The 24424-nt window shown below is 40.4% G+C and overlaps 2 protein-coding genes across 6 annotated transcripts; both read left to right on the top strand.

The window, feature by feature from the left end:
• Positions 1–1858: 1858 nt before the first annotated feature.
• LOC135500433 (ras-related protein M-Ras-like) lies at positions 1859–8467 on the top strand. Its single transcript, XM_064791899.1, has 6 exons — positions 1859–1974; positions 2465–2819; positions 4136–4289; positions 4781–4880; positions 5122–5201; positions 5542–8467. The coding sequence occupies exons 2-6, from the start codon at positions 2633–2635 to the stop codon at positions 5612–5614; spliced, it is 594 nt and encodes a 197-aa protein (XP_064647969.1). The 5' UTR covers positions 1859–1974; positions 2465–2632; the 3' UTR covers positions 5615–8467.
• Positions 8468–9362: 895 nt separating this feature from the next.
• Positions 9363–24165, top strand: LOC135500063 (insulin-like growth factor 2 mRNA-binding protein 2). Of its 5 annotated transcripts, none has more exons than XM_064791207.1 (13): positions 9363–9630; positions 11239–11323; positions 13810–13971; positions 14213–14407; positions 15803–15889; positions 16070–16324; positions 16689–16947; positions 17174–17215; positions 17663–17710; positions 18721–18840; positions 18971–19183; positions 19481–19612; positions 20372–24165. In XM_064791207.1, exons 1-13 carry the CDS (start codon positions 9459–9461, stop codon positions 20657–20659), a joined length of 2058 nt encoding a protein of 685 aa, XP_064647277.1. In that variant the 5' UTR covers positions 9363–9458; the 3' UTR covers positions 20660–24165. The 5 variants fall into 5 exon arrangements, with proteins under 5 accessions (XP_064647277.1, XP_064647274.1, XP_064647273.1 ...); XM_064791204.1 differs by having other exon boundaries at positions 9364–9630; positions 14213–14512; positions 18751–18840; XM_064791203.1 differs by having other exon boundaries at positions 9364–9630; positions 14213–14512.
• Positions 24166–24424: the final 259 nt, after the last annotated feature.

The raw sequence follows: 24424 nt of genomic DNA, 5'->3' as shown, positions 1-24424 counted from the left end.
GGTCTTCACAGGCAAACATGTTAATGGCCCAGTTGCCACGAAGTGTCTGTGATCCCGAGTAAAAGGTCTTCGCAGGCAAAGACACTAATGGCCCAGTTGCCATGAAAATGATGTCTGTGGTCCTGAGTATAGGTCTTCACTGCCAAGCAAAGACGCCAGACAGTGGGACGAGAGTCAGGTACACTCCGGGCGCAAGTGATAGGTCTTTGATAGACTGGCTTCCTTAGTCTTGGTCACCAACTAGCTCCTTATGAAAATGACCTGATAGACCAGTTGCCATGAGGTGTCTGGTCTGTGATCACGAGTAATTGGTCTTCACAGGGAAAGATTTTAATGGCTCAGTTTCCATGAGGTGTCTGTGGTCCCGAGTAAAAGGGCTTCGCAGGCAAAGACGCTATTGGCCCAGTCATGCCATGAAAGTGATGTCTGTGGTCCTGAGTAATAGGTCTTCACAACCAGGCAAAGACGCCAGACAGAGGGACGAGAGTCGAGTTTGAATACCTATAGTTCAGAGACTTGGCCAGGTACACTCCGGCATAAGTGGTAGGTCTTTGATAGACTGGCTACCTTAGTCTTGGTCACCAAACAGCTCCTTATGAAAATGACCTGATAGACCAGTTGCCATGAGGTGTCTCTGGTCGCGAGTAATTGGTCTTCGCAGGCAAAGCTGTTATTGGCCCAGTTGCCATGAGGTGTCTGTGGTCCCGAGTAACAGGTCTTCGCGCAGACAAAGACGCTAATGGCCCAGTTACCATGAAAATGATGTCTGTGGTCCCGAGTAATAGGTCTTCGTAGGCGAAGACATTAATTAGGGCCCAGTTGTCATGAAAGTGATATCTGTGGTCCTGAGTAATAGGTCTTCACAGCCAGGCAAAGACGCCAGACAGTGGGATGAGAGTCGTGTTTGAATACCTATAGTTCAGAGACTTGGTCGGGTACACTCCGGACACAGTGGACCGGCCTCATCCCTCACCCCAAGGAGATCTTACTAGGATGACGCAGCGCGTGCAATGGACTGCCCCCGGAGTGTATTGTCAGGCAGCACATCCATTTTGTGCTTGGGCATCTTGACATACCAAAACCAACATCCCAACAGTGAACTTGTCTCTGCATTCTGGTTGTGACTTTGTCCTCAAAGGTCCAATTTGGGATGAAAGGAAATTATAATTGAACACCGATGGCAAGGGACCACTTAACAAGTGTACAACACAGCAATGATAGTTTCTTATGAGACTGGTGAACTCACAATTTCTAGGGGGGGGGGGGCTATAAGCAGGAGCAGCTGGGGGGTTAAATTGACAATCTTTTGGTGACGTATATCTACATTTTTTATATTCAAAGTAAGGGCACTAAGCGTGATTAGTTTTGACGTCAGCCACAAAATGGATGTCCCTGACAATTAGACTAAGTGGGTTGTGCTTCTAGGGGGTGCCGTGTTTTCAGCGGGATTGCACTGAATGGTTTATCTCTAGTATGAATCCCTCCCTCAGATAATCACCACGCTGAATGGTTTATCTCCAGTATGAATCCCTCCCACAGCTCAGATGATGTCAATGACCACACTGAATGGTTTATCTCAAGTATGAATCCCTCCCTCGGATGATGACCACACTGAATGTTCATGAGTTGATATGGTTTATCTCCAGTATGAATCCCTACGATGACCAGGCTGTTTGTTTATTTATAGGGATGCAAATCACTTCTCGGAATAACTTGGGTTCAGGGGTCATCGATTTAGATATTATAATGAGAGTTTACGTGACGTCAAAACTGTCTAGACGAATGAGATTGTCTGGTTAAAAATAACCAATATATAAAGGCCAGCCATGTTGAATATAAAGTTAGTGTATGTCAGAAGATGATCACATTAGTTTAGTACTACCTCGTGTCTAATAGTGTATTTCATCGATTTCTTGTTACACAATCCATCTCTCCTTTATGCCAGTTATAGAGCATATCACAAGGACTGATAAGGTACCATTGTATTTACAATCAGGTTTGAAACTTTTCGGCTGCAGACTTTAGAATCTTGAGTTGTAAATGTTATATGGGTATACAATGTTGCAGTTCCCATGAGGTCAAGGCCATGTGTGTGTATCACTGTATTGTGTATTGGTATTGTATAGCATCTTGACCCGCAAGGTTTTGTGATCGCGAAGTCGTTTACCCGAGATGGATCCGGATAGTCATAGTGGGACGAAAGGTTAAAATTTACAATCCCCGACCGGAAGTGACGTAGTTTGATCGCATTCAACTATAAATCCATTGAACAGTGTCAGTGGTGCTTGGATAGTCAACCGATGACCTTTTTTTGGGCCGTGATCGGGGATTGTAAACTCGTTCCGGACGAAAAAATGGTCTTCAGCCTTCAGGCATGTCACACAATGACAATGTGTAAAAAACCCAGCTCCACCAGCGAATGGCACTACTGTATTTATAGTTGTTGTACTTCCTTATTTTGCAGGAACTGATTTTCAAGAAAAGCAAACATTACCAGCGACTCGTATCTCACTCGGACATCACCTTGTAAGAACAAGGCATTTGTACGCTCCTGCATTAATACGCGAGAAAACATTTGTTCATTTGTGAGAATGATCTAACCATATTCATGAACTAAGATATCAGAGTTAAAATGTCTAAGCCACCGAATGAGAATGTTCCGACATACAAACTTGTCGTGGTCGGAGATGGAGGTGTAGGAAAGTCGGCGTTGACGATTCAATTCTTTCAAAAAATGTTTGTGCAAGACTATGATCCAACGATCGAGGACTCTTATATTCAGCATACGGAAATTGATGGACAGTGGTGTATACTCGATGGTAAGATTTTGATGATACTGTTGACGTAATTTGTTTAACTCTTAGGCCATGGGAATGATTAATCCTGTTTACCGTCCGAGAGATTTAAAAAGATGATGAGGCTTTTTTTCATTTTTCATTATTCATTATCAGTTTACAGTCTGATTTACTGGTCAAAACACGCGATTCAGCAAGTTCCAGTAAATGGAAATCAGGTCCGTCATCAACATGAGGCATTGAAAAAATGTCATTATTATGATAAAGAGCCTACCCTGCCAAGTTTTTATTGTGTTTTTCAATCATTTAAGGTGAAGATGAAACACTGGAAAGATTATTTAAATAAAAAAATGATGGCAACAATAAAATAAATAGATTTTTTTTAAAATAATGAAAATATTTCATGTTCGCTCAGAACCCATGCGGGAGGTGGACGGTAAACAGGATTAATAATTCCCATGGCCTTACCACGGCATGAATTTGCCCTTGGTAATGGTACCACAACCGTCGGGCAGGGAGCTTGTGATACAAGTATAGCCTTTCTTCATTGTATGGTTTGGTGTATAGTGCCCATAATATCGTCTAGTCATAGGTCCAGTCATACATTTACATGTAGCTTGTACTGCTGCTTACACTATTGACCACGAGATACCTTTGTAAATTGTTGTAAACTGATGCAAGGGTGAGTGAGTAATGGCCATAATTCTGGCTAGTACCCAGGATCCCAGACAGTCATATGTGTTATGTTTAGTTAGTACTGTTACACGTTATCACAATGGGACTTTTTGCCCTGAGTGATCGTGAATGTACAACCATCTTACCATTTGGTGATTGCTGGCCTTGTACATCAGTACACATTTATATTTCCCATCATTAGTGGTTATACCTTTGTTCTGAGTCATTAGTGTCTAACTTGTGAGCAATTACTCCTATTCACTAGGCAGCCAGCATGCAAGATATGGTAAAAATTCACAAACGTGTATACTGTAAACCTTTGTCTTCACATTCCTACTTGGTATTCATGGTCACAAGAGATTTTCTCATCTATTACATTACAATCAATGAAAGTGTAATTCTACATCTACAAGTAGTTGAAAGCCTTCTCCTTCTGTATATAGCCCTTGCCAAGTTGTTAGAGTGTATCACTGTCGTCACCAATTATGGCCCAATTTGAATGCGTTTTGATTTTGAGGGTTCTTTTTCCTTGTCTTTGCCTCCACTCTAGACATGTCTGCCTAAGAAAAGCCAGACGTCCACAATTGGTTTTCCTAGGCCCGAAAGACCTTGAGGGTGGAACCATCTGGTGCTAAAGGTTCTAAAACTGTTCTTTTTCATTTCAGTGCTTGATACAGCTGGGCAAGAAGAATTCAGTGCAATGCGGGAACAGTACATGAGAAAGGGGGACGGATTCCTTCTTGTTTATTCCGTGACAGATAAACAAAGCTTTGAAAACATCATCAATTTCCATACTCAAATTCTACGGGTTAAAGACAGGTAAGACCGACGTTATCTCGTGCATGTATCTATATTCTAAACCCAACAAATTGATTGGCAGTTTAGGAACACATCAGAACTTACAGTGATATATTGACATGATGGATGAATTACATAATACCCGGATTGTCTCTCCGTATTAAACATTGAGCAGCTGCTAATTGGCCTAATGTAAAACGGCTGTATGGCAAAGTAATGATATTGTTGGTTTGTAGTGTTCATTAGTGGGAAACCAGATATAGGGGAGTAACACTTTGGTTCCTTTTTGTGGTTTGGTTATTAGCGTCGTGTATACATTAAGTTTTGTACACCCGTACTTGGAAAACAGACAATTTTTGCAAGTCCCAACATAAGTTTAAGGTGTCTTTAAAAATATACTCGCCAAAAGTTCCGGCCATTCCTTGAAGAAAACCAGTGACCACAAGAGGAACTGTCCAATCTCTCTTTATTGCTTGTAAAGATATATCTGAAATTTTTGTTCTGTTTTTCAGGGGCACATATCCAATGATCTTGGTGGGGAACAAAGTCGATTTGGTGCATTTACGGAGAGTTTCAGAAGACCAAGGCAGAGACTTGGCTGCCCAACTCACTGTAAGTAACATCCTCTTCCAAATGCGTTCAAGTAACATGAGTTGGAAACAAGTGTTACAAGAGACTACGAGAAGGCACCATTGTTGACATGTGAGGTGCATGACATAATCAACAGTCACCACCTGTCACCGACCCCCGACCCCTGGCGTAACTTTGTACCGACTCTTTAAAATGTTGAAAATTATGGATCCCAAGTGAACTGTACTTTTCATATGACTGTAAGCATGTATCAACATTTCAGATTCCATATATAGAAAGCAGTGCGAAGGACCCACCTTTGAATGTTGACGCTGCCTTCCAAGAAGTTGTACGGGTTATAAGGTGAGTGGATCTACCGTGGCTCAGTGATCTCAGATGAGGAAAGTTGTCAATCTTAAGTTATTGGTTTTGTGAGCAATTCCTGAAACCCAAATTGCAATGCCAAATCGCTTATTTCAAGGCTAGGCTACATCTACATTACTGTTTTGGACCCAGTCTTGGGACAAGGGCTCTCTTTCTCTCTCTCTCGTTAAGATGACAACAATTGAAGTAAAGTGTATTGTCCAGGGCCACAAGCAATGAATCTGTGTGTTGGGTATCAAACCGACTATGTTCCATTCCAATGATAAGTTAATGAAACCATTTCACAACTTTCACTGAACGATGTGTCTTGTATTTTCAGAAATCAACCGATCGATATTCAAAAGAAGAGAAGGCGTAGAGGGCGACGGTCGGGAAAGTGCGCCATTTTATAATGCGGTCATTGTCACGTCAATACTCAGTCTACCACACACTCATTTTCCTGCAATGTTTCGCCAGTAGAAGTTGTTTACCTCAAAATACAATACTGTAAACCCTTTTATTTTTGCAGCCCTGAATATTCTCAAAAAACGACTTTTCCAGATTTTGTTGCCGTTTATTTCCAGTATATTTACCAATGATAAAACCAGTAAGTTATCCCAAGTTTGGCAATGGAACCCCCCTGGAGGAAATCGAGAAAATATCAGGTCGCAAAAATAAAGGGAGTCAAAGTTGTCATTAAGACGACTGTAATTCACTCTCAAAGTTGAAGTCGGGGAGTTGTTGATAATGAGCAACCTCTGTCTTACCCTTCAGCAGTATAGACCCCAGCCGTCTTTGTATAAACCTCGAAATCACCTAATTACGTGCTGAATTTGTGTTTAAGCTTTGTAGAGAAACGCTTCTTTGATTAATGGTCTGATTTTTCCAGATCCCCGAGAAATCCACATTTGGAGTTGAAACGAGTTGACAATATCTAGCCGAAAATACTCAAAAATAAAATGTCAGTTAGTTTTAAATATATTCTTTCAGCAAGTTTATGTCTTCTTTTAGAATGTACTAGTTGTTGGTGCAACATTGTGCCAATCTCAATAGTTGTTAGCGGTATAAAAACGCTTTTCATTGACTGTATTAGAATAGAAATCGACACCTCAATGCCAGTGTCCTACATTTTAGCTACACCCTCATGGTGTTTGGTGAGATAACCAATACAGTGAGGAAGTATCAATTTCTCCAAAACATTGCTGTTGGTTCACTTGATGTTTCCAGAGAGGGAAATGAAGCAAGTTTGAAATTAGTAAGCTTTGTACAGGAAATGTGCTGCTTTATTTATAAAAATGGATAAGACAAGTTGTTTAATGGTTCACTTGATGTAATGGTTGTATCAGAAATAATAATGGCTTTAATTGTTGCTACAGTGGGAACGCCTCTCTTAGCGGACACCTCTCTACAAGCAACACCGCATTTGGGTCCAAATAGGTTTTTTCCATTGTATGAAATGTCTAAAATAGATTTTACAATGAATTGGGGTTGTTTTTGATCATCATAGGTCTGCATCATTTTGATGTGTTTGTATTTAGATGATTAAATGTAAATGTTCAGGTGCATTTATAAAACTTGCTATAATCTGTGTTTGCTGTATCACCTTTGTAGCATTCGGGATGAAATATCTCAAGATGAGAGCATGTGACCATCTCTGATAAGGGACAAACAACTGCTGATCTTAGTATACATACACAGCAATGATAGGTAAATATCGATGCAAGTAGCGTGTCAGTATCTTGTTGTTCAGTGGCAGTGGCGCAACTGCATTAACGATAAGAGCAGGAGTTTGACGTATATCCATCAACGTCTGCTTATAAGTCACGCAAAAACTGTATGTAGATATTGTTTAAAATTTATCGTGATTGGAAAGTGGAAAACATCTTTTTTATTAACAATTTCCAAAAGCAACCAGTCCTCGTCGCATGCCCTATCTTTTACTTTTCATACTTGAAAGTTTTAGGTCCATTGGTTTGTGCCTGAAGCTATTATGTCCATCTTATCTGCTCAAAACTGTCTCGCACAACATAAAAGGGAAGATTTGATTTGATTGGTTTGTTGCATTTATTTTGGTGAACCCTGTTTATTAGAGGATGTTTGTTCATAGCTGTTATATTGTTCTCTGACATGTCAATTTTTATCTCTTAACTAAATCTGTAAACTGTAAAACCAATCAAGCACCAACACAATTTTTCAGATTGCAGCACATTTTCTGTCATGAATGCAGGTTATGCCAGCTTGGAGGTTGAAGTGGTAGCTCCTGACTGGATTTACAGTACTTGACTGTTGTTTTACGTTTCCAGGTCGAAGTCTAGTCTAGTTTGCGGTGCACATCTGGCCGATTCAGTTCTCTGTTAGAACTTTTTCTTCATTGAAGTGGAGTTTAACTGTTAAGTGAAAATTAAAATCAGGTGTTCTTGATTTTGTACACAATTTCCCTGGTGGAATGTGTGGTAATTGGTACTGGCTTTAAATTTGGTTCCCAAAAGATTTTGCCAGGCAATGTGATGTATCACTTGCTGAAGACAAGGTCAAATTTCTTGTTTTTTGCATTGGACATGTTGGAGGTGTTACTTTATTGGCCAAATTGTGTACGGATTACAAAAGGCTCCAGGTACTATTTTACGAGTCCAGGGGGAGTTAGAAATAGTGCATGCTTATTGTTAGTGTATAGAAATTCTACGGCTTTGATGTTCAGACCATGCCAAGTGTTTTACTTCTAATTTGCTGAGAAATTTACTGTTTGTTGCTACATCAAGTGAATGAAATGAAGAATTAATTGGACTATCTGGTACTTGAATTTTTTTATTCTTGGTAAAATTTATGTTCACATGAGGTGATATTGTTATTGAATAGAAGGCCTACATAGATGCATAGTCCGAGGTTTGGGAGTTTCGAAATTTCAAACTTTGCCAGAAAGATCAGGTCAAGTCAAAGAACATTGGGCAGGGCTGCCAACCCATCAGTACTTTCAGTATATCTAGTCCTGAAATTTGTCAAAATGTGTGATATAGTAATGAAAGCAACAAAAGGTTTTCTTCAACAATCCATTATATTCGGAACACTGAAGGTGGCACTTGCAAAAATACTGAAAAAGTATTGATATAGAGGAGTTTCTGGAAACAGTTCCTGATAGCTTTCATGAAGGGTTGGCAGCTCAGGTGCATAGTTGGCTTATTTTGATTTATCATTATGAAATGATTTGGGCAAGTCTATTGTATGTTGGTGGTCTGTATATTTTAAATAAAATGAAGTATATCAATCAAGTCCAGGCTTTCTTTGTGATTTTCATGATGTCAATCTTCACCCTTGACAAGGCTTGACAGTAATTTAGTCCGTGATTTAATGCTGCCATCTCTAGATTCCGTGTGGAGTAATTTGATTAAAACCGATACAGCATGCAGTAACCAAGATTCTGATAATAATACATCCCGGTTCACTAGGATGATGTGCTTCCAACTTAAATCACAACAGATCCTGGCGATAAGGACATTTGCAATCAGCGCATTTATGAAATATCGAGATATTGAAAAACCACTGGTTTTACCAGGATAGGGGATCCCTGGAGTGCGGTATGGGGATCATCCTCAAATTCCTCATACTGTAATTCATTTTTTTCATTGGGGAGGGGATTATCTAACCCCTCTGGATCATCCCTGCCATAGTGCCGGGCTTTATTAGTTTATGATTAGTTTTATAGTTTGTGTGGACATACTGTATGCTTTATGCGTAAGTATGGGATACATAATGTATAGGACCATGTCTGATGTGTCCATCTATCTACAAAATGTACAGCACCAGTACATGAGATGCCCCGGGTCTGACGAGCCGGCGTGGAATGAGATTAGGTTGCTAAAAACCACGTGGGGGCTACTCATAATAGAACATGCCATTATTAGGGGTGACAGGAAAGTAAAATATAAAATGAATAATAACTGTTCCTTTTCTGTCTGTAAATTTTGGTCCGAATACGAAAAAGCAACTTTAAAATATTGCCGAAAGTAAAACTGAACCAGAGTTTTACCTTTTTTTACAGAGATTGCATGCCGATAAAACCTTAATTAGATAAACACCCCTATGTCATTAATAGAAATTACCCAAATTTTCTCCTGCACCGCTCCACTTCACTGTAACGATCCTCGCGTGAAATAGTGCATTAACTATACCCCGGCATCTCAGAACACGTAGTAGTTCCTTGCGGCTACGCCGCTACTTTCCCCTTATTGTAATAGAAATTGGTTGTAATCACTTGCTGTCATGCCGAAAGTTTGGATTGGTAACTTAGCGAAGGATGTCATCGTGGATAACATTCAGAAAGTGTTGGACGACCACGGCCTCATTCCTTCCGACATTCAGCTGAAAAGGGGCTACGCGTTCGTCGAGTTCCCTACCCAGGAAACTACCGATAGCGCTATTAGCCAACTCAACGGTCAGTACTAATCGCTTCTTTGCTGTCTCTGACCCCCGCACTCCCAATTTATAGCCTTTTAGGCGTTGTATTTGATGTGATATTTGATAAAATGTGTGGAGAATTTTTGAGATAAAAATTCAAGATGGCCGTCCGACATCGTGTCCACGAGGCTGATGATGAAAATTACGGTTTCTTTCTTCTTTCGGTCATTGTCAACAAAGAATAAAAGCTGACATGTCTTCCTTCCGTTGTGTTCTACTGTTTGGTTTTAGTTTGTCCTGTTTTACTTGTGTATTGTAGACGGCAACACCCGACATATTTGTGCATGTGTTCTTGGGCAAGTTGCCAAATCTGTCTTTAACCTGGCCCTGCGCAGTGTCACTGTCAGTGTCAAGTGTCAGCCGGCCGGCCTGTCTGACCAATGCTGACCGTGAGTGTCAGTATCACGAAAGGTTGTTGTGCTGTCGCGTTTAGATTGTTTTGTATGACAGATGCATAATAAATTCGATTTATGCTCCCGAGTCTGTCCTCCCTTTGTTGAATGATATTGACAATGACAGCCGCCCATGCCTTGACACAATGACAGTGGCACTGACAGCTGTCATTCACCATGTTCACTCTCGCATGAGTATGTCTTGGCAGTGCAACTTGTGCAGTCGGTAAGTCAGCTCTGCTCTGTTTGTCAGAGGTCCAGCATCACATTATAATTTACTGGCATCAGTTACGACTAGTAGTAGTATGTGGTCAATGGACAGGTTTGACAAAGACATCATTTTAAGCCTTTCCATATTGTTCAGTACACTCGGTCTCCACGCATGCAATGAGTGTGGTCCAAGGCTGTGACGAAACTGTCCATAGCATCGAGGAGGGGCTTGAGACAGATGAGACAGTCAAGTTAGGCCACTCCCATTTCCAGTGGGCACAAAGTAAAGCACTCTGACAGCTGACTTAAAATCAATGCCATTGCTGTCTATTATTGTTAATGTTAGCATATTGTGCCAATCAATCAGACTATTAATCATTGTGCATGTATTGTAAACCTATGTCTTGATTTGTACAAAACTGTAAAATTGGTCAAATTGCCTGTGACCTGTAACACTGCCAGTACGTGACATAAAAATGAAGGCCTACTTCATATAGTAATTAGATTCAAGTGTCTGACCTAGTAGTACTGAGTAGTAGACCTTGTGGTCATGAAAGTGCTTTGTTCCGGCAATCCAAGGCCTGTAGGCCTAAATCCAGCACCGCACATATTAAATGTTTCCTGGACAAGTCGTGCAAAATGCATTGTGATTGACATGATATTTGGATAGGCCTAATTTTGACCACTCCTCAGTCGTGACAGTTGAAGTTATTCTCTCTGTACAAAAAAAACAGTCGTAAAAGGGCTTGGAAAAGTTGTCAGTGTATCGCTTCAAACAGCTTGTTCTTGGTCATGCTTGGTCAGGTTCTGGCCAAGTAAGTATGTTACTGTTGAGCGTGTTCGGGCTTCGAAGGGTCAGATAAATATTTGGTTCAAAAATGTTGCATTTCCTGTGCCAATCATCAAAAATCAAAATGCTTTTTTTCATGAAATGTGTATTAGTAGATGAAGTGCTTTTATTGTCAGCTTGTCTGTATTTTCAGGATTTTCTTTACTTGAGTCCGTCATGCAAGTTGAGCCGTCAATGTCTGCCAACAAAGGAAACAGTCAAACTAACGGTGGTCGACGGTAGGTTAACAACTTCTTTGGCTACATAGAACCGTTTAGAAGGTTGTAAACTTGAAATCTGAATATGAATGAATAAATCTTTAAAATTGGCTTTCTGGAATAGCGCAAGACCAAAATGGACAACAATCTTCTGATTGGTCAGTTTAGAAATGTTTTGTCATTCTCACAGTTAAGACGATGATGGTCAATCGAAAGCAATTCACGAAGTTTACTGATTCTGAAATTGATTAATACTACTACTAGTACTACTACAAAAGTTCAATTTCCAGTTGAGTTTACGTGTTGTCATTCCAATTGAAATCTTAGAATTTATGAAAGATTGCTGTATACAGCGAAAGTATGTAGTGGAAAATGTTAAGGTATGTTTACCATGGCAACCCGTAGTCTTATGTGTTGCCAAGACTGCACTCTTCAAAGGAAGTCTGTAAGCATGCAGTCTGCTGCTACATATACATGTATGGCAGGTGTTAAAAATTCAGTGGTATACTGCTTCTCATTTTGGTAAAAACGGTTAGTTTTTGGCATGAGAGGCTGATGTTTGCCACCAACAAATAAGCCCAAATTAAGGAAAGTGGGGTGCGTGTCCCAAATGAGAGGCCTGAAGTACAATACGATAGAGTTTGTCGGTGAATTGCATTAGAGTAATTGGGTCATTCGATTTACGATTAGGCATTGTAATAGATGCTAGAGGGGCAGTTCAATCCGAATTACAAAGATTATCCTCGGCTATCATTACCACATCGGTGATGTGCAAAAGAAATGTGTACGATCCAATTCTAATTTCCATATCTGCATCCTGAATACTGCTCAATCAAAATATTCCACTCCTTTGCTGCTGATCCAGCCAGTCTCAACCGATCCTACCTTCGCCAGCATGCAATTAATGGCGAGCTAAAAATAACCGAGTGGTTTCTGTGAGCGGATATGCATCGCTCGCTATAGTAGTGGTGGATATTTTCAGTGCGCACGAGGATGTGTGCTGGAGGCTGCGTTGAGGAACTCCGCTATTGATTTTGTGATTTTCGTCGACGTCGTCCTTTCATGTGTGTGTGCCTTTTGGTACTGGTGCGGTGTAGTGGTGAACGGAGACTTCAAAAAAGTGATCTGATTCGTTGTTATCCTCCTAATTCAGTGTTGGATACGAAATTCCTGGTGAGGGGAAATTAACTGAGGTACTGAGAATGAGATAGCAACCAAGGTCATATGCAGAGTCAATTTTAACATCCCTACATTGTACACTTTTTACAGTGAAACCTCTGGCAGCTTCACCTCTTAAAAAAGGAAAACCTCTCTATTATAAGGACAACAAATTTGGTCCCAATTTGTTTGTTTCCATCTAATTCGATCTCTGTCATGTCATTATAAATCAGGACACCTCTCACGTTTCTTTGCCTACATGTTATAGTACAATCTGCGATCCATATGCTATTTATTACATCTCATGTGTGGCTTCAAGCATTCCCTCTATTTCAGAACAGTCTCTGTAATATCTTGAGATGCTATCTATCCTCTTAGGATACATTGCCCTATTGATTAGCAACCTCCGCAGTGAATTGCAGCATTGCAGACTCAAGATCACATTCACAGTCACGTTATTGATCCATCTGGGTTTCTGCTGGCAGCATGATGTAAAAATAGAAATTTTGACTTCTGAGGTTATCACTTCGTCTTCAGTAAGAAATCCACGAGGACCAATTCTGTGATGCGATGTCCTTTGTGGGTTTGAACTTTGAAGCAGGTTTATATGACTTAAGCAGTTGATATGCATGAATCGCATCCCAGTTGCCTATCATGGACTTGGCATGGCGCTTTCTAATATTACATTGCAAACGACATGTGTGAACCCTTCAGTGCCTATCGTTGCTAAATTGGTAAATTGGGATGCTGTGATGTGATAAATTGAGATGCATTGTCATTGTGTTGCTCTTTGCAATGATGAATAAAACCAGTGATGACAAAAGTTTCATTTTTGGAAGTCTATTTTGGGAACATTCTTAAAAGTTCTGCATTGATAAGATCCCTTTTTGCGCAGCATTGAACTTGGTTCTGTCAGAATTTCAGCATTCAGATTTTCAAAGATGTGTTTCTTTTGTTCTGTTTGAGTGTTTCTCCAATATAAAGCATCACTTCTTTTGTCGGACACAAAAATGTGAATCAAAGCTGAAGAAACTGAGCGAAGTCTCCAGACTGCCCAATATCAGTGAATACAACCTGTGACCTCCCTCTCCTTGGCTGTACTTTACATTTTGGTAAATCTCACAAGACACTGTACACAGTGTACGTATTGAGAACATGTCGCTCCAACTGTTTTGAAATATGACAGGACAAGATAATTTTTCACAGCAGAGTGCTCAGTTGAACTTGGGCTAAAACCACACAGTGTGTTCTCAGTTCCCACTGTGAAAATTGGCTGTAAATCATGAATTGTTAAGCGGTTCTCTGAGTGTCACCTTGATGAATATTCTGTTTTATCCGTCTCATTGCAGAATGACCAATAAAATCGCACTTAAGAACCTACCATCATACGTTAACCGGGAGGAGGTGAAAGGAATGTGCGATAAGTACGGGACTGTGCAGAAAATCGAACAAGCGGCCGAAGGGGACGGACAATTCATTGTAACTTTCGAATCTCCAGATCAAGCCCAACAGTAAGTGAAAATTACAAGCAAAGCCAAGGCAATGTCCAAGGGACTATTGATAGACTTATGGTGATTGAGAAAAATCGCTTCAATAATGGAACTAATGTCTCTCCCTCCACCATTTTAAAAGTGTACTGGTTGGAATTCTCTGTCATTTTCTCCTTCCTCCATGATAGTTAAGAATTCGTGTCATTCACCTTCTGGTTATGTTTAGAGTTAGGAAGTCATGATCTTTCCTTCAATTTTCCAGGGCTGTGGATGCCATCCACGGACAAGACTATCAAGGACAGTGTATGAAAGTACACCCATTATTCAACCGGGATAATCGCGATCGCAAGAACAACATGAACAGAAATAATGACAATAGGGGAGGAAACGACAACAGAAATGATCGCGATCGGGGTGATCGCAGAAACATGCGGAGGAAGGATGAATACCCCCTCAGGTATACAACACCCCAATCTAACGAATTTATGCACCGCAAAAATTACGATCTCGGTGGCAGACCTGGCCCTAACAACCAGAGGAGGAAGGACGAGTATCCACTCAGGTATAATATAACATTCATTAACATGGCAGTCGAGCTCAATGAATCGCTTTTGGAACTTATCATGTTTGCAAAATGAAATTGCCTTTACTGGCGACTCTGTGAAGTGTTACCTGGCAACATTTACTGCCAATCGACGATTGAGTGTTCAGTCTATATGAGCATATCTTACAGGCGTCCTAATGTAAAAAAATCATTTATTGAGCCCGGCTGTCCAATTCTACACTAACTAAAGGCTTCTTTCTCTTGGGGTTATTTGGCGTGAGATATTCAGTGACAATAATTTTGGTGTGCAATGCAAACTGGCCTTTCATTGTAGCTTTTGGTGTGGCTTGAAATCAGTGTATTATTTCTGAAAAAGTTTACATAGGTAGGTCCTTGGGTCTGAAGTACTTTTTTCCTTTGATGAGTATAAATGCTGTCATCCCAGATTAACGACTTGGGTGTAATGGATGTGTTAGAATATGTCTAGATCTCACAATCCTGATCATAAGAGGGTATAAGAAGACTTACTTTGGATTGGAAACTGGCTACAAATAGTAGGACTGTCGAGATGATGTTTGAATGAAGTCATCTTGTAGAACTGAAAAGCAGAGAATAAGCCGGTGTGCAGTGAATTAACTGTCCTAACCTAAAATAAATGATGAGGCTAACAGCATTGCATGAAATATGGGTATGTAAAGTTGTAGTTTGCGTGTGATTACTTGGTATTGGGCTTGTGGTGGTCTGAATAAAGGGGAGTTGCATTTTGTTTGTGTTGACAATACCATCTCGTTGGTAAAGAGTAGCCTAACTGTCGCTGTGGATTATTTCCTTCCCTACTATCATACGGAACCTCCCCATCCATCTCTCCCCTTGACAGTCATACAGGATGGTGTCTTCTTCCCGCATTGATTAATGTCAACGAAGTAAGACTACAAAAGTTCAAAAACACTGCTTGAACTAGCCGACCTCGAGTATTGACCTCAAGACTTGACCTCAAAACTTGACCTCATGATAAATGTTTAGGTGTTAATTGTAATGGCAGAACTACGGTAGTAGTAAAACATTTCACCTTTATGTGTGAAGAAGTTGTGTCACTGTTATCTATTTCATAGGCATTTGTCAAAACAGAACTGCACATATTCGACATGTGCGAGATTCTGTCGTTGACGTTATTCTTAAGAACTTAAAAAATGTGTTGAGGTAGTTGTCATTGCTTGTACAAAGTAAAGGCGATGTCTTGTTTTATAAAAGGTTATTTCTGAAAGATGTCGAGCATTATTACTTAAATTGAGTGTGTTTTCCTTTCAGAATCCTGGTGAAAAGCGACTGCGTTGGTGCTGTTATTGGCAGCAAGGGTGTAACAATCACAGACATAACAAAAAGGTGCAAAGCTGGGTAAGTAATTACAAAGCATGAATAAACTTGGCATGTGGAAAGAAGAGATCTGACACCAATTTCGAAAGGATTCTTCAAACTCCTTAGAATCTTGGCCAGTGTGGCTTGGACCCTGTGATAGTCCTCGGCAGTGACAACGCTCTCACACCTCTTTTTATGTTCACACCTTTCTGATTTCAGTGTGGATGTGCTAAGACAGTCAAAAGAAGAGAAGTTCAGACTGCCCGAAACGCCCATCTTCATCTACGGTAACCCTGAGAACGCGAGTAACGCCTGTAAAGAAATCTTGTCAATTGTACAGAATGAAACTAAAGAAGACGCTGTTGTACTTAAACTGCTCGTTGAGGACCGACACTGTGGTAGCATTATCGGCAAGGGTGGGAAGAACATCAAGACCCTGAGGGAAAATAGCTGTGCTAAAATCCATGTCTCACAGTAGGTATATGATGCGAATGCAAACAGAATCTTACTACCGTACCAAATGTTTGGAGACCTTTCAATTCGCCACATTGATTGTCATTCTGCCACCTTCTGACAGACCTAAATTTGTGATTCTTTGCTTGGCATTGAGGTATCCTCCTCCTGCTGATGTGGTGGGATAAACTGACATGTCTGTTGAAAATCATACAAGTGGGACCTTTTTCGACCACATGATCTAAAAATGTATCCATCTTTATGTTGATAGTGTTTAGTAGTTTTGACTTGACATTGTGTGGAGACCGTTCTTGCTCCACTTGATGATGTAATCCAATGCGTTGCAGTTGACTGGAATGGTCAAGAGTATTCTTCACCTTTTCAGACAAAATCCACATCCCTTCAACTGGGATCGTATTATTGAGATTCGTGGCAGCCTGGAAAACGTGTGTGAAGCAGAGAAGGAAATTAGCCAGAAGGTGTGCGCTTGCCATCAAAATGAGAAACGAAACGAGTTCCAGCCGATGATTCCAGTCCAATATATGATGCCACATGCACACGGTGGGCCTGGTGGGATGGGTGGATATGGTGGAGGCCACGGTGGGAACCATTACATGAACCACAGTGGTCGACCCTATCTCCTTGTAAGTTACAGAATACTGATGATCTTCATTTGCCAATTATATTCATAATGGGTTGTGAAGTATAACAGTACACCATCCTACTTCACAGCAGTCCAAGAGCGAACGTGAAATGAGAGCAATTTGCATCATTTCTCAACATCTTGAAGCAAACTATAGGACTACCCCTTCAAAATATGTAAAATCGCTCAATCTGATCGACTTGACATATTTCCTCTCGATCTTTCAGCCCCCTAAAGGTTTCAACCAAGGTGGTCACATGGACATGCATGTAAGTAGCTGGGACTGATCCAGCATGATGCCAAAACTAAACCAGCCCAAACTAAAATCATATAAATCCAAGAAATTTGGTTACACCTTTCAATTGCTAAAGAAAGTGATAGAGCTGTGCGTTCAGAAATCAGTGTTAGTTGAAAAACTTGTCTTGCATATTTGGCTTGCCAAGTAAAAGTTAATGCGCAATGCAAGGTAGCTGCTATTGCGAAGTGGCAGCAGCAGTTCTAATGTTTTGCAACGATTTGATGCATGTCTCGTGTACTTTTGTACATTGACAGTGTTGAATCAAGCCAAATATGCATATAAGTAGGTTTCTGGCTTGGCATCATGATTGCACTATCTTCACCACACTTTACCCACAATCCTTGTTTGCTTGGCATCGAAAGTCAGAACGCCCCTTAGATTTTGCGGCCATTTTGACGACTTCTATTTCAATTTTTAGAATCCTTTGAAGTCCCATGACATGGGTCTACAGACTACTTATCAAATGGTATGATTACTTTCTACTGTGGATATTTTTTTAATTCTTTAAAAGTTTACTTTATCCTATAGATTTATCATTTTGTGTGTTGTGACGTAGGTTTGAAATTTCACTGCTGTCATTGAGACTGAAGTGAAATTTTAACCTCCGTTATTGCATCAACATTCTACGGTAGCCAAATCTTCTTTTCTTAGTTTTTCAACTCTTAAGTCGTCTACCCTTTTCTTTCCTTCAAACCAAGCATGCAGGGTAGTGGGTGTCACTCATTTAGTATGTACGCAGACTAAGAAATCTCCAGGGAACTTGGTTGAAACTCTACATGAGCCAGTCAATCACAAAACCAAAAAAAAGGCTGTGTGGTCAATTCGGGAATTGGGGGCCTGCTTTCCCTGAAATCCCGCAGTCGGGAGCAAGGACACAGTGCTGACGACAGATTGGATCTTTTTCCAGCCTGTGAAAATGAAAGGAAAGAATGATAATGTCCTGTTGGCTAAATGTAGTTTCAACCAAGTTTTTCTCTGAAGTCGTTCGAACCACTGGGAAATTTTGTTTTGAGTTGTCCTTTGCAATGTTCTGTTTGCAGTTGTCGACATGTTACAGAGCCAGCTTTTATCTGGTGGAGAATTTCATTGGTAAAAGTCTTCTTCTTCGCACTTGATTTACTAAAATATAAGTGAATTAGTATCTTTCACCCCTCTCAAACAAGACCTTGGACAATAAATAAGTCTTCTCAATATAACGGATATATTCTATTTCAAGTGGTAGATCCATGAGGGAGGTTAATCCATACTCGATTATATTGTCAGTGGTGCGTGACTTGTCAGTCTGCACTCCCTAGTCATCAGTGATGCAACATCGATGATGCATCAGTATGTTTTGGTCTTGTTTCCTTTAAGTCCAAAAGTCTCCTTCACTTAATGTGTACTGGTATGTTGAGTGAAAGTTTCCCAGTGGTCTCAGCATAGTTTGTGTACATACTAAATGCGTGGCCTTGAGATGAATCGTCTCTTCTATTTCAGGGTCACAACTTCCCAAACCAACCTTACCAGGGCGGCTATGGTAATCAGATGGTCAATGGAGGCATGCAGGGGCCGTATGGTGGCATGCAGCAGGAGGCAGAGGAAGAAACGTTTATCAAGGTAAGACTCGAGTTAATTAGTCAAAGTAGATGGCTTTGAAACTCCTTGGCGATTTGTTATTTATGATTTATGATTATAAGGAGCATGTTTTACCAAGGTATATCTTGTAAATATGTTTTCACACTTGCAGGTTCCCGATGGTGCTGCATCTATCATCATTGGCCCCAAGGGTAATAACATCCGGCAAATCAAAGCAGAGTCTGGTGCATACATTCACATCGATCCCGAGAAGAAGGACAAGAACGACCCCACCCCACCTCGTATCCCTGAAGGAGTTCCTGTACCTAAAGATCCCAAAATGAGAGTGATAACTGTGAGAGGGTGTAGGGATGCCCAATGGAAGGTGAGTGTTTGTCAGGAATTTGCTTGTGTGGAGCAGTGAGAAATGTGCATGTGTGGAGAAGGGAAAAGTAGTTCCTACAATGTGCTGATAGAAGAAATAGAACTGGGTCTGCCCTCCAGTCTTGGCTCAAGCTGTGCCTGGTGTTGGGCCATGAAGTGAACCATGCTCAAGATCTTGAATAGCAGTTAACCAGTGAGGCTGGGTAGGCATCATGTAACTTATGTTCCCAGTTGCCAATACTGATGATTCATACCCTTGATTGATAAATTTTCTGATTATTTTCTTTCACTGTTTCAGGCTCATTTGAACGTATTCACATGCTTGAAAGCCCAAGGCTTCGCTGAATGCAATGATGAAGTTCGACTAACAGTTATGATGAAAGTACCATGTCATTGTGTTGGCAAAGTGATTGGCAAACAAGGTCACAATGTAAGTAGTAGTTCTGAATCTTTCAATTCATCTGCCAATGGATTGGCTCTCTATGAAAGAATGTTGTTGCTTTATGCCTTGCACAAGGCTTGTCCATTTAGAATGGGAGTAAAAGTTCCAAGTACCAGGCCTACCATATACACTTGAGTTGTTTTAGCCAGTTGAGTACCGTATTTTCCGGCGTATGACCCGCTACTTTTTGCCCTCAAACAGGCCCAAAAAGTGGGGGTGCGGGTAATATAAAGGTGCGGGTCTTGCGTGGATTCTGAGAGGGATAAGCCCCAACCCCAAAGAAAAAAAAGGGGACCAAACTGGTTACTTGATAAGGATTTATGTCCATCGTTTTCGCATTGTTTTCAACCAATATTTCCGCCATGATCGCATAGTTTGTGATGTCTCCGCTAGGGAAAACAAGTTACGGCCATGCTGGAATTGATCCACTTTGGTTAACAATTAAAAAAAACATGGCGGTTCTAGGATTTCAACATCAATGAATGGCTTACTATTTTTGGAGAATGCGGGTCTTGGAGCAGTGCGGGTCATAATCAGGTGCGGGTCTTGCGTGGCTTTAGGTAATGGTCAAAGGGGGTGCGGGTCATATGGCAGTGCGGGGGATAATCCGGAAAATACGGTAATAACTGATAGGCAAAGAAACATTGGCTGCCATCACAGAAACAAAACGTCTTCTAAATGTGCATGTGATTTCATTTCATCTCTTCAAATCGCTTTTCCTTCAATTGTTATTGATCCCCCTTTCAGGTGAAAACCATCCAAAAGCAAACCGGTGCCATTGTGAAGCTCCCCGATGGTGACTCTAGTGTACATTGCGGCTCTGAGGACTACAAGTTTGTCGAAGTGACTGGAAGTTACACTGCCACGCAAGCTGCCCTATGCCGCATCAAGTCCAAAATAAATCCACAAGGAAATGGCGGCGGTGGCTATCAAAACGAACGTGGTTATCAAAACGAACGTCGTGAACATCGGGAAGGTGGACACCCGGGCCATCATCACGAAGGTCCCCATTACCACAACCACAATGGAAAGTAACAACTGAATCTTGACCCATGGCAACCGAGAAAACCCCACATGGTTCCACTTGTAGATTTAGCAAATCCATACTATAGTATTTACATGTCACCTCAGTTTGCTCCAAGTTTTGAACAGGGATGGCTTGTGTATTCCCTCGTTGGTTTGGCAAATTCAAAACCGCAGATAAGTGGTACGATAATGGCAAAAAGAGTACACTATGCTGTGTAACACAATCCTGTCGGAGGCATGGGTATTTTTGAAGGTTTTCTAGTATGATTTTATATTTATACAAAAAAAATTGCAAAAGCGAAAATTTTAAGTTTGATAAAACGAACTTAAAAAAAGAGGCCATTGTCAATGATGTTTGATTGTAATGGCCTTTTGTGTAAAAAGAAGTTTATTTTTTGATACTTGTTGGCACTACTTTTTTGTTGAGCCTTTTTAAAAGGACGCGGCAACTTTTTTGGTTGATAACAGGTGATTTTACGATAAATATCGTAGTATGCCTACGGGCCTACTTTAACTACTACCAAAGTTATTGAAATAGTAGGATATAAGCCGCCTTTTCACCACCTACATTATACCACCTTAGGAAGGTCTTTCTTCTGGAGGGTTTATGGTAAGCCCTTGGAGGACAGATTCTGAAGATTTTCATTGGGTTGTTATAATCGCCCAGAGCTTCCTACAGAGTACCCTACAGTTTTGGCGATTAATCCTCCCCTCTAAGAAGTCTATTGGTCCTTCATGGGTGGAGTTGTCTGGCCCCCAAGGCTGTGAGAGTGCACCCAACAGCTGGCGTCATTAACTACTGATCCTGTTCTACCCTCTGATGCCTGGCTTGGTTTGCGCTAGTGGTCTTGGGTGGCTGGGCCAAACAGCCTGTGGAACAGAACCTTCCCTTATTGGTCCATGGTAAATGGTTAACATCAAAGTTCGCAAAAATAAGTAAGCTATTGCTTGTTAAGTGAAGAAATCTTCAATTATACACATAAGATTATATTCGGGTGTTGCGTAGATTCTGGTGCCAAATGGTATCGGGCCTACCACACGGTCATCAAACAGTGGATCGTCGAAAAGCCGCAAAAACCGGTTGATCGTCGAATAATGCATTATCATCATCATGTACCCTCTGATTAAAACCAAGAGCAAACTAATGTTAAGATAGTAGCGTTTCAGTTATCTAGTTATTCATTTTATGACCTAATAAATATTTGGCTAACAGTTTGAATGATTACCATGGTTGGAATCTTGCATTGGTTGTCTTAAAAAAGAATGGTAATCTGGCGATCCCGTGTTGATCCAAGACGCTGACACAGGCCATAATGGCATACAAGAACAGTTTGCTCACTTGACCTGCTAGTCATGTCTTGAGTTCCATGCAAACTAGAATACACCTTCAGCTAAAATTCACAACCGGTAATGTTGTGCTCTGACTGCAGTGTTTATTTGTTCCATTTGTCTTTGGATCAACTAGAGGTCGACCAGAGTATAAATGGCAAAGCAGGAGCTCTTTGGGCCTGGTCTGTGCGTTCAGATTCTAACTCCTTGATACTGCGGGATTATGATCTGTTGAGCCAGGGCCTTCAGCCGCAAGAGCACTGCCTGCCACATTGCAAATTGAGGCATACATTTTCGGTATTATGCCTTTTGGCTGTCGGGATGCCTCTGGTAACACCAAGTGACAAAATGAGTCGGGATAAAAATGAGCCAAGTCGGGGTAAAATTTTTCTTCTGGCTTTCTACACATGTATTTTTGCAGTTTGTTGTAATTCTCATTATTTTGCTATATAGACTAGGTTACAGTGCTGTATTTTCTTTTTCCGAGTGGTAACATTGATTACATTATTTCAAAGCGTAATTTGTCTTGGTCATTCCGCCAAAAAAATGCAAAGAAAATTTACTATAAAAAGGAGTTGATTGACCTTAAACTGTGGGTTGTTTGCATGTTGCTAAAACCGCATGCAAACCAACCATTGCTTGTTTACTATTTCATAATATTGCATATGAACATTTTCTTGAAGATTTGACATGAAATATCATAAATTTCATTGACACCCAGCAGAATAATGCGGGTCTGCATTCTTCGATGAATTCGATAGTAAGATTTTTCATTTTATGTGCATGATGAATTATTGTAGGATAACTACGACAATAGTAAAGTTGGCCGTAAATGAACTTGTTGTATAAGACTTGTGACAAAATGCTCTGATGAGGAGCAGAATTTTGATTGACAATTGATTGAAACCTGTACTTGATAATTGATTATGTGTTCTCTAAAACTTAATTCACACTATTTTGGAGTTTTTGGACAATCGCTCTGATGGTTTCAGGGGTGACACTCCTTCCTGTCAATTTGCACTGTTACAGAATTGCGTTAAAGTGTTGACTACCTATTTCAAATCATGAATAACTGGTTTGTCTTCGAACCTCTAAGAGCATTAAATCAGTAAAGTTGTCCTTTCTGGTACTGAGGAGAATTGTGACAGTAATTGACTTGATTTCAAATTGTGATTCTTTCCCCTCAAAGTTTTCCTCTAAAAAAGTTCACTGTTTGAAAATTTATTCAAGACTGGTCCAACAAGTTTGAATATTGTCTAGCTAGGGACTTCATTGGATTCCTGACTTTTCCATGAAATTCCGATGACTTGTTAGGTCTACAGAATTTTCCTCAGTACCGGGAAGTTAAAAACTGCTACCTGCTACATAGCAGTCTTAATTAGGAAAATACGAAGAATCGACTTGACGTTTCACTGCTATGTAACAGTTATGACAGAAATTATGGATTTTTACGCTTGCCTCAAAACTGGAGGAAGTGGCGTACATTTTCACATTATACTACTTTACTACTATAACTACTTGTATGTATATACTTGTCAACATATAACCACAAAAGCAGAAGAAAAATTGTCTCATTCAGTTAGAATTTAACATTTTCTCATCTTACAAATCAATGGGTTGGGTGGCTTTTCTTAATACCGTGTTCGAATCGGGCACAAAAATATGTCAAACAGGCGGCATGAACTTTTTGATTCCCAATATTGGACGAACATTATAAACTTTTGAAGACTTGGCTCATTTTTCTTAAGACAACCAAACGTTTTCTTTTATAATATGTTAGAGAATTATTACATGAGTCTTATCATACGGTTTACATTATTATCAGACATAGGTTTCTTGTGCATAAATATACCCTTTGTAGATGTTAAGTCGTCTTCACATTTTGAAACAAAGCAGTTGGACGTTGAAAATGTCGACATTGATTAACCCTCGATGAAATCCTGACGTGTTTTATGGCGCAGCTCATCCCAGCATGTTCCTGGATTCCTTGTTATTGACAAGAACAACTGCAAAAAATATCGACACGTAAAGAATAAATGGTAGTAAAACGGAGATAGGTTGCCATGTAAACAAACAAAGAAACAAAGAAACAAGAATCTTCGGTCAAGTGGACCTTTGGGTGAATTGTTCAGTTCCTTTTCTGTTCAAGTCTCCTTTTCTACCATGAAATAAATTATTCTAGCAAACTTCTGTCTTACTCAAGTTCATTCTGATTGTTTGTTCAGCAAGTTGATGTCGCCCGATGACCATAATGCATAAAACTCTGAAGTGTGCAATGGGAGGAGCTTGTGACTGACTCTGGTATTCGAAGATGCTGCCATTTTTCTATTATTACCAAAGGCCTAAGGTCTATTTCTGGCAATAAACTGCCTAATTTAGATGATGATGAACTTCAGTAGTCTGACAATCCACGTGCCAGCTGAGCTGCGTTTCCAAGTCCTCATT

The sequence above is a fragment of the Lineus longissimus genome, chromosome 16, assembly GCF_910592395.1.
Source record: "Lineus longissimus chromosome 16, tnLinLong1.2, whole genome shotgun sequence".
In the NCBI taxonomy this organism is placed as follows: Eukaryota; Metazoa; Nemertea; class Pilidiophora; order Heteronemertea; family Lineidae; genus Lineus; species Lineus longissimus.
The sequence above is the reverse complement of the archived record's forward strand: the minus strand, read 5'-3'. Positions and strand labels throughout refer to the sequence as shown.

Excerpts from the sequence above, each read along its gene's own strand:
- LOC135500433 (XM_064791899.1), top strand. The coding sequence starts at position 2,633 with ATGTCTAAGCCACCGAATGAGAATGTTCCGACATACAAACTTGTCGTG. Across the intron at positions 2,820-4,135 it reads ACAGTGGTGTATACTCGATG|TGCTTGATACAGCTGGGCAA; the intron begins GTAAGATTTTGA and ends TTTTCATTTCAG. Across the intron at positions 4,290-4,780 it reads ATTCTACGGGTTAAAGACAG|GGGCACATATCCAATGATCT; the intron begins GTAAGACCGACG and ends TCTGTTTTTCAG.
- LOC135500063 (XM_064791203.1), top strand. The coding sequence starts at position 9,459 with ATGCCGAAAGTTTGGATTGGTAACTTAGCGAAGGATGTCATCGTGGAT. Across the intron at positions 11,324-13,809 it reads CAAACTAACGGTGGTCGACG|AATGACCAATAAAATCGCAC; the intron begins GTAGGTTAACAA and ends GTCTCATTGCAG. Across the intron at positions 16,325-16,688 it reads GCTAAAATCCATGTCTCACA|ACAAAATCCACATCCCTTCA; the intron begins GTAGGTATATGA and ends TCACCTTTTCAG.